The sequence below is a fragment of the Euphorbia lathyris genome, chromosome 1 (assembly GCF_963576675.1).
Source record: "Euphorbia lathyris chromosome 1, ddEupLath1.1, whole genome shotgun sequence".
Lineage (NCBI taxonomy): Eukaryota > Viridiplantae > Streptophyta > Magnoliopsida > Malpighiales > Euphorbiaceae > Euphorbia > Euphorbia lathyris.
In genome coordinates this window covers 41350751-41369129 of record NC_088910.1, presented here as the reverse complement: position 1 = coordinate 41369129, position 18379 = coordinate 41350751, and the positions used below count along the sequence as shown (strand labels likewise).

The following is an 18379-nucleotide window of genomic DNA, read 5'->3' as shown; positions in this document are numbered from 1 at the left end:
TTCTTTATTTTTCATTTGTATACTTTTTCTTTTTATTCTTTGCTTTTCTCCATAATCATTTTTTAATCTCATTTTATTTTTTAATCTTATAATAAAATTTACATTAAAAGACAAAAATAGGTTAACAAAACAGTCCCACATGACATGCCACCTATCCCACACGTCATGTAGAGTGGGTGCTGGTTCAAGAGGAGATGCAGCGGGGTTTGGAAGGACGAGACTCGCACGTCTTTGGACAGAAACTGACCCACACGCCGTGTGGCTTGTCTCACACCTTGTGTGTGCTCACTCACACGCCGTGTGGGGTGATTTCTGCTCCAAAAATATGTCTTTGATAAAGTTGTCAGTTGTGTGGCCTATTCCGAAAATTACTATTCTACCACTCATTTATTTATTGTTTTGCCACGTGGGTTTATTTTCCCAAATGCCATTTGGACATCATTCCAAACTATCCATATCTCCCTTTAGTAAGTTATAGCCTTAATTAGATATTTTAATCTTTTATCTTTTAATTTGGGAGAACTATATAAAGCCTCTTATTTATAAGGATATGCATTTTTTAATCAATAAAAAATCATATCTTCTTCTTTAAAGTTTTTTTTAAGGTTTTCAACCTTCAACAATGGGGAATTTATAATTTCCTACGATTTAGTCCGTAAAATTCTTAACTCCTTCTAGTTTAGCTAGAGAAGAACCTTATTTGCCCTTCCTTTGTTTCTGTTAGTTTCTGCCATGTTTTTAGAGAGCAGAACCGGGTGGCGGATCGTCTGGCGGCTGCTGGTCATGAAGAGATGTGGGGAGTCACAACATACTCTTCTCCTCCAGCGTTCCTTTCTTCGCTCCTTTTGGAGGATATAGTAGGGGTTAGTTTCCCGAGGTTGATTCCGGGTTAAGTTTTTGTTGTGTTTGTTTTATTTTCTTTATCCTACCAAAAAAAAAAAGAGAGAAGAACCTTCTTTGTCAACTCGTTCGAAACCGTTCTGTATCATTAAGCTTGATTTGGACATCTGCCCTTTTTCAACACATTTCTTTAGACAAAGACTCCGTTTTTTCCAATAAAAGTAAAATTATATCGTTTTGAACAAACTTAGAAAAATTTATCGTCTATCATATATTAATCAAGTTAGATTTTATAATTAAAGTACAAATTTGATTAGTTAATTAAGCACTCCAAAACTTAATTTGTCAGAAATAGGGAGGCGAAACTATCATAGAATAGTAGGATAGTTCCAACAACAGGAGAGACGGAGACCATCTGAGGCTGGATTATAAGTGATGTTTCATAAAATTAAGAAACACAAAATGCTATTTAACATAATGTTTTATTCAGAACTTTGAAGCTGAAAAAGAAAAATAATTCAAAAATAAATGTCACTTAAAATAATTAAATAGAAACATTTCAAAAGAAAAAAAAAAACTCTAAATAAAAAAATGGTCATTTTCAGGTAAGTTCTAAACTTTTTTAAAACAAATAGAGATTAGAAAAAAAACAAAGCATGATTGATACATAAAACACACAGAAACGTACAATTTGGTGTGAAGTTTTTTAATTGTGGCTGATTTTCCAAAATCTTGTGGCTTGTCACGACACACTTGGCATTAACGCATATGCACAAGGCCAAGTCAAAAGCTTTGAAAATTTGATTTGTTTGTAGTAGTATTATTGATTAAGTGTCCCTCTCTAGAATCCCCATTTTCTCGTGGGAGCCAAATTTCATTTTTTATTTGTCTTTTCAACCCACCTATATAGCAACAATACGACTGTATCCCTGTCCAAACTAACTTACAATTTAGGGGTTGCGTTTTTTTTAAAGGACTTACTAGTAAATATCAGAAGTTGATTGATGGGATCTATTAGGATTTATATGTGAATAACTTTAGGGTGTTGCTATTTATCGCTCCTAAATTACTTATCACCGTCTCAATTTGGACAATTTTACCCTTTTTGTAAAAAAATTCAAAACTGAAAATTTGAATTAAAAAAACGTGAAATTTAGCCTAGGTGGATGTCGGATCTGCCCAACCAATGGGTTGGGCGGATCCAGCACCCACCCTCCATTGTTTCATTTTTAGTGATGGAAATGCAAAAAATTTCACTTTTTTTATGACGAAAAATGTAAAATCGTCAAAAAAAAACATGCATTATTTTCATGATTTCTTTTTATTAAAAAACGTAAATTTTAATGTTTACAACTCGTAATCATCCATTTCCGGGGTTTAGGTTGTCACACATTAATTATTTTTATAATTTCAATTATCATTGTTTGGGTTTGTGATTTTGGAGAGAGAATTTTTAGTTTTTAATCAAAATTATGAGAATGGTACAAATGTCCAAATGGAGGCGGTAACTAGTAAAAAGAAGGCGGTATGTAGTAACTCACTAAATGTAACAATAGAGACGATGTTTGGGTTTAAAATTGGGTTAATACATATATTTGCCCTTATATTTTTCTGTTTTAACACATATCCATATATCAAATAAACACATAAATGTATCCTTATATTTTTCAAATAACACAAAAAATGCCATAATCTAACAAACTAAGCTTATTTGACTAATGGTGCAACACGATCCGCCTTTACATCAACTTTAGCTTCAACACTTTCTTCATCGTCACCAAACGATGCCGTTTTTTCTAACCTTCTGCGTTCACCTCCACTGCCTTTTCACTTGCCTCCACCTCCACCTCCACCGCCATTTCATTTGTCCATCTTTTCATCCTCTCCACCCCTTTCTCTATGTCGTCACCCGTTGCTCCGATTTACTCCTATTTACATGATGATGTTGCTCTACTTCCTCTTCCCAATCACTCTGATCATCATCTGGTTCCAGTTTAGGTTCACCTTTTTGCTTTCAGCTTCTCATTAATGTCCTTAATCCATATTTAGAAGTCCAAAAACCTAAACCGTAATTGTTTTTTTGAATATTTTTAATTAATTTTTAATGGAATATAATATTTATTTTTTTTTGTTTTTCAAATATTCTAAAAACATTTTAAAATTATAGAAACGTTTTAAAATACCTAGAATTGTGAAAATTATTTTTAAGAATTCCAAAATTTTGTTACAACAATTTTGGTAAAATTTAAATCAAATTTTTTTAAAAGTTGTCCGCAATGCAAAATTATTTTTAACAAAGGAAAATTACATTAAAGACTAAGAAAAACCCCTAACCCACCCCACCTCAATGTAATTCGAACAAGCTCTCAACCAATAGGCTAAATCAATTAAAATATGTTCTGATCGATAAAAGATATTCATATACGTGCATTGGTTTTCTTAATTATTTGTAATATGTTACAATAATTATAAAAATAATTCGAGTTATATATATATATATATATTTTTTTTTTTGAAGAATTTTGCAAAAGTGTAAAGACTTGATAAATAAAATTAAAATTGCAAAAATGAAACAGAATGTCAAAGATAAATTACGTGACATTCCCGATTTCAATAAGTATGTCATATCACGCTGGCCACAGGTTTTCTATAGAAATAGTGATGTATTTAGCAAAAAAAAAAAAAAAAAAAACTATTATTTGCAAATGCTTAAAAATCACAAATAATATATTGTCTTAAAAGCATAGATTTTTATTTTATTTTATTTTTTTTAAAAGGCAAGAATCGCCTAAGAAAGATGGTATTTAAGTAAGATAATTTGTAACTCCACCAGTAGTTTGAGAATTTTCCTAGTATAGTTTTCATCGCAAATTATTATTTATGATTTTTCAATTTTAGTTGAAATTTGAAAAATGAAATACCACCATGTTATACATCAACACGAGTGTGTATGTCACGACCCATCCCACGGACCGTCACCGGCGCTAGGGAACGGGTAAGCTGAAGCTACCGGAACCCGTAGCAAGCCTTAATATAACCTTACCAATAGTCTCAACATAATTTAATATTAAAACATTCCATAATAAACACACACATAATCCTCAAACTGGTACTGCGGTCTAGAATATAAATTTTTAACATAATTTTTAAATAGCCATACATAGTAAGATAGATGTGCTGCCTGAAGAAAGAAATTAGGCTGCAACAGACTTCTAGTCACCTGAAAAATTAAAGGAGTCAAACCTCCCGTAGTGAATTAATTATATGCAATGCATGAGTAATTTAACATTGATGCCACACATAATAATAATAATAATAATTATATGTATATATATATAATATAAATAGTCACACAATATGTTTTTCACAAAATCATTTAATAAGTAAATAGATAGGTGGTTTAATACGTGTGTTGGACCCTAAACCTCAATACCCCATCTAATAATCCACCAAATATCACCATACGCCCAGTTAGCTGGGGGACCGAGAATAACTCAACCGACCACACGCCCAGTTAGCTGGAGGACTGAGAATAACTCAACCGATTCCGTACCCAGCCTCACTTAAATCGAAAATCCACATATTACATAGCCCGAGAATATCTCAACCGAGCTTATCCATATATCACAACATTCGTATCATCAATATCCAATAACCCGATAGTACCTGTGCGCACAAGGTCCTGATGCCGCTCACTAGGAAACATGTCCATAACACGTATTTATCCACCAATAATTACGTATAAATTATTATAAATAATAATAATACACTTTTATAAGTGAAAATAATACTTTACTAGAAATGTCATGAAATAATTTATTATGAATGCAAATGCTAAATTAAAAATGCATAACATATAATTAACTCACAAATTGCTCCTAGCCGACTGTCCTAATTTTCAGGTACTGCTGCTCCTCCTACTGGTTGAATATCTAAAAGAGATAATATTATTTTTAGAATTTATATAAGTTTAGGGAAATATTAAAATTTATTTTGTCTCGTTTTACGGACTTTCTACCGAAAATTCGGCAGAGTCTCCCCTATAAAACGAACATCCTCCTAGTAACAACTAGGGTCAACCCTGCAATAAAATACACTTTTATATTTAAAAATATCCAAAGTCCAAACCGGTACCCGTAGACTGCAATTATCAACCCGGTTGGACATCAATCATCCAACAGTTTCATAACTGTCAGTAATTCCAATACTTACTTCCAAAATTACTCATAATCAAATAACATATAAACATATATATTTATCATTCATTTTCATAATACCTATATCAACCAAATTAACTAACCAATAATCTTAAGAGCATAATTAATTAATTATGCTTAGTCCAATCTCCCATCAACCTTTATTTTTAAAATTATATATTCTGAAATTTATTTAAATGAGGATCCAACAATTATTTTTAACCCAACTTAATTATTTTCCTTAATTTCACCCGACTATATACTTTCGTAATTTATAGAGACTAAACGGTAAGGAATTTGGTCAAACTCCAAGAATTAATGTTGCTCCAAATAACATTTAGAACATTCTGAAGTAAACCAACTATTTATTCTGTACTTATTTCGTATGTCACCGGAAAATATCACCGGTGTTCGGGATCCACCTATCGGAAAAATTAATGTTAATTGTTTTGCGAAATTAATTATACCAATTTGTTCCTTATGATTCCAGGAGTCTAGAATCAATGTCAAAACACCCAAAATCGACTGGAAAATTAAACTTTGGTTAGATTTCTTACTTTTTCCGATGTAGCTCCGATTACCCCTCAAAACTCCTTGCATGCATCAAAATCTAGCATACCCATAGGTAAATCGACCCCCTGAGTCCATTTTTGGTGTTAGAATTGCAAAATAATGAACATAGGACCAAGAAATAGAGAGAATAGGAAAAGTGACGAATTTTCTCTCTCTAATCAATTTTTGAAAATTGAAAATCTCACCTTAAAACTTACATGCACTTGTAGCTGGAGTTGAGAGCTTCGTTTCGGTATAAAGAACGTCAAAAACGGTGAAGAAATGAGAAAGATTGAGGTTAGAGAAGGTTGATTTTTGAAGTGATGAAGAAGATTATCAAAGAAGGAGAATGGAGTCTGCGGAACCTGCAGCTCCTTATTTCATTGATTTTAGCCAAATGTTCATTTTGGTCCCTATATTCATAACATCTTTTAAAAAATTTCCCAAAAGTAATTATAATTTAGCCTTAACTCCTTCTAACTAATCATTTTAGCAATTAGTGTAAATATATATAATTTGGGGTATTATAATTCTTCACCCCTTAAAGAAATTCGTCCTCGAATTTAAAATTGAAGGACTAACCTCATGTTTGAAATAGATAAGGATAATTGTTTTGCATCTCTAATTCGGATTCCCAAGTGCACTCTTCCATATAATGGTTACTCCATAACACCTTCACCATTGGGATAACTTTTGATCTAAGTTGGCGAACTTGACGATCCACTATTGCCACTGGTTGCTCCTCATAAGATAAATCTTCACTAACTTCTATCGCTTGAGGATGAAGAACATGAGAAGGATCTGGAACATATTTCCTTAGCATTGATATATGGAACACAGGATGAACCTGTGATAAGTTAGGAGGCAATGCTAATTGATATGCAACTTCACCTATTCTCTTCAAAATCTCAAATGGTCCGATGTATCTAGGTGTCAACTTTCCTTTCTTTCCAAATCTCATGATTCCTTTCATTGGTGACACTTTGATAAAAACATAGTCCCCTTCCATGAATACCACGTCCTTCCTCCTTGGATCCACATAGCTTTTCTGCCTACTAAAGGCAGTTTGCAATCTTTGACGAATGATAGGAACCTTTTCAGAAGTTATTTGTATTAGCTCGGGACCAGTGAGTTTCCTTTCACCAACTTCTTCCCAACATAAAGGAGATCTACACTTTCTACCATATAATGCTTCATAAGGAGCCATTTGAATGCTTGAGTGGTAACTATTATTATATGCAAATTCAATGAAAGGCAAATATGTATCCCAATGACCACCAAAGTCCAACACACAAATTCTCAACATGTCTTCCAGCGATTGGATTGTTCTTTCAGATTGACCATCTGTTTGTGGATGAAAAGCTGTGCTAAAATTTAATCTAGTGCCCAAAGCACGTTGGAGTTTTTCCCAAAATTTTGAAGTAAACACCGAACCTCTGTCTGACACAATAGACACTGGTACTCCATGTAGGCAAACAATTTTATCCACGTACAACTGTGCCAATTTCACCACTGAATATGTTGTCTTTACTGGAAGAAAATGCGCTGACTTGGTTAATCTATCAACTATGACCCAAATAGAATTATATCCGGTTATAGCACGGGGCAATCCAACTACAAAATCCATGGTTACTCGCTCCCATTTCCATTCTGGAATAGGCAATTGTTGTAATAATCCTGAAGGCTTCTGATGTTCGAGTTTCACTTGTTGACAAGTTAAACACCGAGATACAAACTCTGCTACATCACGTTTCATACCATTCCACCAATACAGCTTCTTAAGGTCTTGATACATCTTTGTAGAGCCTGGATGCATATTATAAGCTGCAAAGTGTGCTTCTTCCATTATCTCCTTTCTCAAATTATCAACATTAGGAACACACAATCATTCTCCATGCCGTAGACATCCACCATCATCAATTCTAAAATCTCGAGCCTCACCATCATTCAATTCATCTAAAATCTTACACAACTGAGGATCTCTTGATTGAGCTGCCTTGATTCTATCAAGTAATACCGATCTAACCTTAAAGTGAGCTAAGAATGTGCCATGATAATTCAACTCTAGTTGCACTCCAGAATCATACAGATCGTGCATTTCTTTAATCAAAGGCCTTCTTTCTGAGCTAATATGAGCTAGACTTCCTGAAGATTTCCTACTTAGAGCATCTGCCACGACATTAGCTTTACCAGGATGATATAAAATGGCACAATCATAATCTTTCAAAAGTTCCATCCAACGTCTCTGCCTTAAATTCAAATCCCTTTGTTGGAATATGTATTCAAGACTCTTGTGATCAGTGTAAATTTCACAAGCTTCTCCATACAGATAGTGTCTCCAGATCTTTAGTGCAAATACTACTGATGCCATCTCTAAGTCGTGAGTTGGATAATTTTGTTCATGTTTCTTTAATTGCCTCGAAGCATAAGCTATAACCCTGCCATTTTGCATCAAAACACAGCCTAAGCCAACTCTAGAAGCATCACAATATACAGTGAATCCTCCTGATCCAGATGGTAAAGTGAGTACCGGTGCTGAAGTCAAACATTCCTTTAGCTTTTGAAAACTATTCTCACATGCTTCTGACCATACAAAAGGAATATTTTTCTGAGTTAGCCGAGTTAAAGGTGCATCTATCTTGGAAAAATCTTAAACAAATCTCCTATAATAGCCAGCTAAACCTAGAAAACTAGGAATTTCTGTCACTGTAGTAGGTCTCTTCCAATTGGTGATTGCTTCTACCTTTTTAGGATCTACTTGAATTCCATCTTTGGACACTACATGTCCTAAGAAAGCCACACTTTCCATCCAAAACTCACATTTAGAGAACTTAGCATAAAGTTGATGTTCTCTCAAAGCATGCAATACCATTCTCAAATGGTTGGCGTGTTCCTCCTCGCTCCGTGAATATATCAAGATATCATCAATGAACACAATCACAAAGCGGTCTAAGAATGGCTTGAACACCCTATTCATTAGATCCATAAAGGCCGCTGGTGCATTAGTTAAGCCAAACGACATTACCAAAAATTCATAATGGCCATATCGTGTTCTAAATGCTGTCTTGGGTATATCTTCGCTCCTGATTCTCAATTGATGATACCCAGACCGCAAATCAATTTTAGAGAAGTGACACGCACCTTGCAATTGATCAAATAAATCATCAATTCGAGGAAGAGGGTATTTGTTACGGATTGTCACCTTATTCAACTGTCTATAATCAATGCAAAGCCGAAGTGATCCATCTTTCTTCTTAACGAACAACACTGGAGCACCCCAAGGAGACACGCTAGGTCGAATGAAGCCTTTATCAATTAAATCTTGCAATTGTTCGTTCAACTCTTTCAATTCTGCTGGTGCCATTCTGTAAGGTGGCATGGATATTGGGGTAGTACCAGGAACTAAGTCAATACAAAACTCAATTTCTCTTTCAGGAGGTAACCCTAGTAATTCCTCGGGAAAGACATCTGTGAATTCATTAACGGGAACATTCTCTACTTTACCCTCATCTACCGTTGTATCCTTGACTAAGGCCAAATATCCTTGGCTCCCTTTATGCAACAACTTTCTAGCTGTTATGGCTGATATCAAAATTGAAGAGGAAGTACCCTTATTGCCTTTGAATTCGAATTCAATATCTCCCGGTATGTTAAATCTCACCACCTTCGCACGACAATCTAAAGTGGCAAAATATTGAGATAACCAATCCATTCCCCAAATGACATCAAAATCAATCACGTCTAATAGAATCAAATCTGCTAGCAAATTTCTTCCTTCTACCGTAACAGGACAAGAAGAAAATACAAGATCTGTTTCCACTGAGTTGCTCAGTGGAGTAGCAACAGATAAGGAGAACTCTAACCTCTCTGGAGTTCTATTCATTCGTGTTGCAAAGCAAGGAGAAACAAAAGAATGTGTAGCACCAGGATCCAACAAGACTGTAGCATCAATATGACAGATATGAATAGTACCTGAGATAACATCATTTGAAGTATGAGCCTCTTGTGGAGTGAGATTGAATGCTCTAGCTTGCCCCTGCCCAGATTGAGGATTCCTTCCACCTGTCCTGCCTCTACCAGCAAAACGACTCGACTGACCCTGATGTATCCCAGGCGCATTCTGAAACTGAGATGGAGTAGAAAGATTTCCAGCTTGCACAGGAACATTGGGTCTAACAGCATTAGATGAGGATCCCTGAGAAAAAGTAGGCTGAAATCCAGACTGTGGACACTGTCTAGCCATATGCCCATACTGACCACATCTAAAACAACTACCAGGTGCAGTATAACAAGGACCCTGATGATTTCTGCCACATACATTGCAAGAACTATAGCCTGATCCAGAACTGTTGTGGCTTGAACCTGAACTCTGTCCACTGCCACTTTGGTTGAAACCTCTGCCATGCCTTTGACCATGTCTCCCTTTCTTGTGAAATCTCGACCTCTGTCTAAAAGGCTGTGTGCTCCCCATCTGAAAACTACCCATATTGCCACCAGTAACTAAAGAAGATTGACCACCATCTTTAGGCTTAGGACTCTGAATAGAGTGACGAGTTGCCCTTGATTGATTAAAATCAAGTTCCATATGACGGGCTGCATCCACTAACTGCTGGAAAGTGCATCCTGAAGTCACTGACATGATATGCATAGAGGTATAAGGTTCTCCTAACCCAGAAATATATGTAGAACATTTTATCCTTTCATTGGCCATAACTTCTGGAACATATCTCCCCAATCTTAGAAATTGTCGTGTAAATTCTGCAACTGACATATTGTTATCCTTTCTAAAAGTTGCAAATTTCCTCCTTTGCTCTTCAGTGTAACTGAAAGGGATAAAAGCTTGCTTGAACAATTCCTTAAATTCAGCCCAAGTCATACTTTGCATTTGAGGAAAAATATTGTCCTTAAACCATACCCCTGCATCACCCTTCAATGAGTATTCTGCCATCTGAATTGTTTCATAATCATTGCCTTTCAGAAATCTGGCATTTTTCTCCACTTCATCTAAATAGTCCATTGCATCTCCTGATACACCATCATACATGGTAGGCATCATTCTAGCAAACCTTTCCACAGCACCTAAACCACTAGAACCACTACTGCCTTGTCCCTGCCTTATCAGTATTTGCTGCATCATTTCAACACCCGATAAAAATTGATTGAAGTTAAAATCTGTCGGGAATTGTGGAGGAACTTGTCTCGATGCTTGTCCTTCTTGTCCACCCACTTGATTGACTTGGGGTTCCACTTGTGCAACCCCTTGATTTATTTGCCTTCTAGGTCTGCCCCGCCTCCTATGAGGAAGTGGTGGTGGTGGTGGCAGATCACCACTTTCTTGATGAACAGACATTTCATCATCGGGATCTTCTGTTACAGGTTGAATGATTGGTTCTGTTTGATTTATTCGAGATCTAGATTGCCTCATTCTGAGAATAAATAATGAAGCATTAGAAAATAACAGACTCTTATGGTACGCTGAACTCTAATTATAAGAAAACTGACAAAGACGAATTCGAAACCTATTTCCGCAGTATCCAGATTTTCTATTATCCTAGGTCATACAATCTCTAACCTAGGCTCTAATACCAACTTTGTCACGACCCATCCTACGGACCGTGACCGGCGCTAGGGAACGGGTAAGCTGAAGCTACCGGAACCCGTAGCAAGCCTTAATATAACATTACCAATAGTCTCAACATAATTTAATATTAAAACATTCCATAATAAACACACACACATAATCCTCAAACTGGTACTGCGGTCTAGAATATAAATTTTTAACATAATTTTTAAATAGCCATACATAGTAAGATAGATGTGCTGCCCGAAGAAAGAAATTAGGCTGCAACAGACTTCTAGTCACCTGAAAAATTAAAGGAGTCAAACCCCCCGTAGTGAATTAATTATATGCAATGCATGAGTAATTTAACATTGATGCCACACATAATAATAATAATTATATGTATATATATATAATATAAATAGTCACACAATATGCTTTTCACAAAATCATTTAATAAGTAAATAGATAGGTGGTTTAATACGTGTGTTGGACCCTAAACCTCAATACCCCATCTAATAATCCACCAAATATCACCATATCACTTTTATCCAATAACTGGGGGACCGAGAATAACTCAACCGACCACACGCCCAGTTAGCTGGAGGACCGAGAATAACTCAACCGATTCCGTACCCAGCCTCACTTAAATCCAAAATCCACATATCACATAGCCCGAGAATATCTCAACCGAGCTTATCCGTATATCACAACATTCGTATCATCAATATCCAATAACCCGATAGTACCTGTACGCACAAGTTCCTGATGCCGCTCACCAGGAAGCATGTCCATAACACGTATTTATCCACCAATAATTACGTATAAATTATTATAAATAATAATAATACACTTTTATAAGTGAAAATAATACTTTACTAGAAATGTCATGAAATAATTTATTATGAATGCAAATGCTAAATTAAAAATGCATAACATATAATTAACTCACAAATTGCTCCTAGCCAACTGTCCTAATTTTCAGGTATTACTGCTCCTCCTACTGGTTGAATATCTAAAAGAGATAATATTATTTTTAGAATTTAAATAAGTTTAGGGAAATATTAAAATTTATTTTGTCTCGTTTTACGGACTGTCTACCGAAAATTCGGCAGAGTCTCCCCTATAAAACGAACATCCTCCTAGTAACAACTAGGGTCAACCCTGCAATAAAATACACTTCTATATTCAAAAATATCCAAAGTCCAAACCGGTACCCATAGACTGCAATTATCAACCCGGTTGGACATCAATCATCCAACAGTTCCATAACTGTCAGTAATTCCAATACTTACTTCCAAAATTACTCATAATCAAATAACATATAAACATATATATTTATCATTCATTTTCATAATACCTATATCAACCAAATTAACTAACCAATAATCTTAAGAGCATAATTAATTAATTATGCTTAGTCCAATCTCCCATCAACCTTTATTTTTAAAATTATATATTCTGAAATTTATTTAAATGAGGATCCAATAATTATTTTTAACCCAACTTAATTATTTTCCTTAATTTCACCCGACTATATACTTTCGTAATTTATAGAGACTAAACGGTAAGGAATTTGGTCAAACTCCAAGAATTAATGTTGCTCCAAATAACATTTAGAACATTCTGAAGTAAACCAACTATTTATTCTGTACTTATTTCGTATGTCACCGGAAAATATCACCGGTGTTCGGGATCCACCTATCGGAAAAATTAATGTTAATTGTTTTGCGAAATTAATTATACCAATTTGTTCCTTATGATTCCAGGAGTCTAGAATCAATGTCAAAACACCCAAAATCGACCGGAAAATTAAACTTTGGTTAGATTTCTTACTTTTTCCGGTGTAGCTCCGATTACCCCTCAAAACTCCTTGCATGCATCAAAATCTAGCATACCCATAGGTAAATCGACCCCCTGAGTCCATTTTTGGTGTTAGAATTGCAAAATAATGAACATAGGACCAAGAAATAGAGAGAATAGGAAAAGTGACGAATTTTCTCTCTCTAACCGATTTTTGAAAACTGAAAATCTCACCTTAAAACTTACATGCACTTGTAGCTGGAGTTGAGAGCTTCGTTTCGGTATAAAGAACATCAAAAACGGTGGAGAAATGAGAAAGATTGAGGTTAGAGAAGGTTGATTTTTGAAGTGATGAAGAAGATGATCAAAGAAGGAGAATGGAGTCTGCGGAACCTGCAGCTCCTTATTTCATTGATTTTAGCCAAATGTTCATTTTGGTCCCTATATTCATAACATCTGTTAAAAAATTTCCCAAAAGTAATTATACTTTAGCCTTAACCCCTTCTAACTAATCATTTTAGCAATTAGTATAAATATATATAATTTGGGGTATTATAGTGTAGTAGCTTACGAGTGGCTTACAACGAACTTATAATTAAAATAAAGATAATTTCTATTTGCACTACATACAAACGAGAATTTTGTGGTTTTTTAAAGGGTTTATAATACGAGATTATTAAGTCGGTTCTGGTCAACATATAATTTATTTATTATTAGTTAATAATATTATTAATGAATTTTTTAGTTAGTTTGTTATAAGTTAAGAAAATAATTAGTTAATTTCTTGAGATTATTGAAAATTATTATTATATTGAATTTAATAAATATTTGAATGCTCCCAATATTCACTACAAAAAATTTCTGATATTGTGACTAATTCTATTATGACGAAATTATTTTTTGTCGCAATAAATATGGTTATTGTGACCAAATAAATCATTTGTCACAATAGTCGGACTAAGGACAAAAGATTGTGATGAAATACTTATTCTGACAAAATTTTGTCACTACATGTAAATATATTGGGACAAAATTAATTTGTCACGACTATTCGTAGCTATATATGTGACGGAAATTTTTGGCCCAAATTTATAAACATATAAAGACAAATATTTTGTCTCAAAAAATATAATTTTGTAACTATCGAGGCAGGAGCAGGAGGCATTTTTCGTAACTATCAAGGCTTTTCCAAAGGTTGTTTTGATGTTTCTACCCCTCCTTCTTTTGCTTATATGGCTGAATTGAGAGCCGCTATTTTCGCAATTGAACTTGCTTGTGAGAAAAATTGGCATCAGCTTTGGGTTGAGTCAGACTCAATGTATGTAGTTAATCTACTTAAACACCGCTCCATGGATGTTCATTGGAGTATTCGACAAGAGTGGTTGCATTGTCTCAACATTTGCTCTAGAATGAACATTATCTTTTCTCACATCTTTAGGGAAGGAAATAGAGTTGCTGATGCATTGACAAAGTTTGGAGTATCTTCCTCCGTAATCAATTGGTGGCCTTCAGCTCTTGCTTTTTGCCACAAGTTTATCAATGATGACATTTTATTTCACAATTGATTTTTTCTTGACTTTTCCTATCTTTTCTCCTCCCCCCTTCTTTTGTTTGTTCTCCTTCCTCTTCTCTTATTCAAGCACTCACTTTTTTCTTTTATTTATATAGTGCGGGTTTGTCAGTTCTTGGGCCATGGGTGCTCACGCCACTCGAGTTCTGTCTCGTCCCAATTTCTATAAAAAAAATAAATATTTGAAAATACTTATTTGGTTTATTATTAAGTAATTTATCATTTGTGAATAATTTATTACGTAAATTTTAGAGGAAACTACAAAAATAAACTTTGAGGTTTTGACCATTTTCAAATACCGTCTTGTAGCTTCACCACGTGACAAACTGATACATTATGCTAACATTTGTTACTAAATACAGTCTAAACGGGAAGACGATGTTAAATTTGGTGATGTGGCACAAATTAGGACATGTTATTTTTTCAATGTCACTAAATCTAACGTCATCCCATTTGGATTGTGTTTGCAAATGGATGGGCTTAATTATATACATGGTGTACAACATTTTACATGTTTCATATTTTGATGTACAACCTTCAATTTTGCACATAAAACTGTAAACCTTTTGGCGACCTCCCACAAAGTGTACAACCACGAACTGTGACTGATCAATGCAAGTCAATGTGCCATGTCATCTCTTTTTCATCTTTTCTTATTAATAAACGAGGCCCACTAGAAATGAAAAGAACGTATTGCCCTTCTATAATTTCCCTCCAAATTAGCATTGGGAACCAACTTCTCTTCTCCAAAAAATGAGCAGAGTTCCATTTTCTCTCTCATCTCATCTCATCTCATCTTCATCCTCTCTCTTTTAATCTTCTTCTTCTCTCTCTCTCTCGTTTTAAAAACCCTAGAACACATTTATAGACAACATCTCACTGAGAGAACCACACAGAGATTCATCATCTTCGTATCATCCTCGTCCAACGGAGTCGAAGCTTCATGCATGTAAATGATCTCTTTAATATGTGTGGAGATTTAACTTTTTTTAGATTCCTGTCGTAAACTGAAAATGTAAGCCGCATTGTATGGTTTCTCTTAATTTTTTTCCCATCCACCATCTTTATATACAAACATTACAGACACGAATAAGTTAAATAACCCATATGTGTTGTTTTGGGTTTTGAAATGCAGTGGACCCTAGATTGTGCATCGAAGTGGGAAAGAATATGCTTTTCTGTGGACCAACATCCATAAAGAAATAGAGAAATGTCTGGAATGGACATGCCATCTAAAATTTATAGTGTACTTACTTGTAGTTAATCCATAAGTTAGAGAGTAATTGGGGTAATTGTTTAATAATTGTTGTCCTATTTGTTATTTGAAATTAGTTATTGTATTTTGGATTAGAATAATTGTTTTATTTGTTAGTTAAAAGTTGAAAAGGATATGTTATTGTCTTATGTATATTAGATTGCATTTGTTTATTGTTTTAGGGTCTGAGGTACTTTGTTAACTGTATGTTTGGTATTAAATGGTAATGTTGTTATTTATTACTTATCATGTAGATCCTAAAGATGACTATTTTGCTATCATTCTACAATATAATGGCACATTGTCTGGGCATGGATATGTTAGGGGTGATTTGTATATCTGGCTTGATTATCATTGGGATACTTTGTCTCTAATATCAATAGTTGCTAAGGTGATTAGTTTGGAATATATTGGTACATTTTAGTATTTCTAGAAAAAATATGATAGAAAAAATATGATGAGCATAGTGGTGATAGTTTAGGATGTGATTTTGATGTATATAATATGGCATTAGCTGGGGTAGAATATGGTGAGATATATGTATATGTAAAGTAGTTGACTGAAGAGGACATATTCATAAGAAGATGAACAAGAAAAGGTGCTAGAAGAGATAGAGGAAGAAATAGACCTTAATGTTGTTAGTAAAAAGCTAAAGGAAAAGAGAAAGTGGGAAGGGGTTTGTTATTCCTAGAGTATAAGGGAGAAGCTAGTACTGGTATTGATTGTAAGAATCTTGATGCAAGTGAGGTAGGGGAATTTGTGGACAATATGGCAAAAGATAGTTATGTGCTATGTCCATGGATCATGCATGAATAAACAAACCTGTTGAACTACATAAGAAATGTTAGGTTGTGTCAAAGTCAAATATTGAAGAGGGCCGACAATATGACGATACTCTGTAGGATCATGATACAGGTTACCAGAAGACAAGCTAAGTTTAGATTTGGTATCGACCAATGTAGATGAGGGTTTGCAAGAAGACATCCCGACTTTGTCAATAATTTCTGTGGCATAAGTCCTTTGAGAAAGAAAGAGGCCGCCGGAGTTTCTGGTAACAGAGATACCTACAAAATAACTGAAAGGTCCTAAGTCCTTCATGGAAAATTCAGAGCCAAGCTTGGATATGATAAAGTCGTGGAGAATATTTGAAGAGGTAGTGAGAATTATATCATCCGCATAAAGAAGAATCTAGGCAATATTGTTGTTACGACGATAAATGAATAAAGAGTGATCACACAGACTGTGAGAGAAGCCAAAATAGCCACGAAATTTGCAAACCGCTGGTACTAAGCTTGGGGAGCTTGCTTAAGCCCATAAAGAGATTTCTTGAGCAATGAGACATAACCATGGTGGGTGTAATTGCAAAAACTAGGAGGGTGGTGCAGATAGTCTGTTTCATAAAATATCCCTATGAAGAAAATAATTCTTCACATCCATCTGATGAAGACACTAAGACTTAGATAGAGCAATGCTGAGTACTGCCCGAATGGTAGCTAGTTTGACAACAAGACTGAAAGTTTCACCACAATCAACACCAATTTTTGGCCGACACCATTACCAACTAGGCGTGCCTTATCTCGCACAAACGACCCATCAAAGTTGAACTTATGCCTGAAAAGCCAAAAACTTGGAATATAATTAGGATTAGACTGATGGGGCACTAAGCACCACGTATTATTTTCAATAAGAGCATCAAAATCATCTTTCATAGCTAATTCCCAATTTTGGTTGTGTAATGCATGGATGAGATTTGTAGGAAAAATGTGAAATTTGTGGTTGAGTAGAAGAGGTAAGATTGAGAATGTTACGGGGTTTAAAATATTATGTTGTGCACGAGTTCACATTTGAGGAGGGTGTGAGGGAGAATGTGATGGGCTGGTCAAGGTATGGGAATTGGGTGATGGGGGTGACGTCATTTGAAAATAGAGTGGAAATATGAGGTAGTTGTGGAGACAAAGGTGATACCTGATCTGGATACGTGTGATTGGTAAAGGCGGTTGAAGTTAGGGAGAGACAAAAGTTGTTTAATGTGGAGCGTGTGATGGTAAAAGTTTGTCAGAGGTGGGTGCAATTTGGATGGTTGGTGGAGGTTGGGTAGGTGTTATTGCATGAGTTGGTGGCATGTGGGATACATGCGGATTATAAAGACATGCATCTAAAAATTCATACGAAGATAGACTAGGGTTGTTGTAATATAGAAAATGAGAATGTCTTTTCATCAAAGATGACATGCATGTAGATGAGAATTTTTCGGGTTGATAAATCATAATACTTATAACCCTCATGGTTTGAGGGATATCCCAAAAATACACAAGGCCTGTAATGAGCCTGTAATTTATTTATGGAGGTAGAGGGAATCAAAGGGTAACACAAACATCCAAAAATCCGAAGATGTGAGTAACTTGGATCTCATTGGTAAAGGAGTTAGGTAGGTAATTGAAGGGCAAGTTGTTTGTTAGGGAGGATATTAAGGAGATAAGTGGCCATTTGGAATGCATGATTCTAGAAAGATAGGGGGAGGCTTGGGCAAGAAAGGTTTGGATGACATTGTTTATGGTTCGAATTTTTCTTTCGGCTTTTCCATTTTGTGGGGACATGAAAAG

The 18379-nt window shown here is 35.0% G+C and overlaps 1 protein-coding gene across 5 annotated transcripts; it reads right to left on the bottom strand.

The window, feature by feature from the left end:
- Positions 1-3797: 3797 nt before the first annotated feature.
- Positions 3798-13306, bottom strand: LOC136232967 (uncharacterized). 5 transcript variants are annotated; one of them, XR_010690682.1, is made up of 8 exons: positions 13186-13306; positions 12985-13065; positions 12101-12163; positions 11392-11451; positions 9561-11014; positions 5594-5674; positions 4710-4772; positions 3798-4060 (listed from the first exon to the last, which is right to left on the bottom strand). XR_010690682.1 is itself a non-coding variant. In XM_066022499.1 (7 exons), exons 5-6 carry the CDS (start codon positions 11011-11013, stop codon positions 4732-4734), a joined length of 1494 nt encoding a protein of 497 aa, XP_065878571.1. In that variant the 5' UTR covers position 11014; positions 11392-11451; positions 12101-12163; positions 12985-13065; positions 13186-13306; the 3' UTR covers positions 3798-4060; positions 4710-4731. The 5 variants fall into 5 exon arrangements, 4 of the variants coding, with proteins under 4 accessions (XP_065878571.1, XP_065878834.1, XP_065878651.1 ...); XM_066022499.1 differs by lacking the exon at positions 5594-5674; XM_066022689.1 differs by lacking the exon at positions 3798-4060 and having other exon boundaries at positions 4092-4772.
- Between the last annotated feature and the right edge of the window lie 5073 nt (positions 13307-18379).

Bases quoted from the DNA above. Each gene is read 5' to 3' on its own strand.
- LOC136232967 (XM_066022499.1), bottom strand. From the start codon at position 11,013: ATGAGGCAATCTAGATCTCGAATAAATCAAACAGAACCAATCATTCAA. The intron at 4,773-9,560 runs GTACTATTCATA...TATCTCTTTTAG, and splicing joins TTCAAATGATGTTATCTCAG to ATATTCAACCAGTAGGAGGA.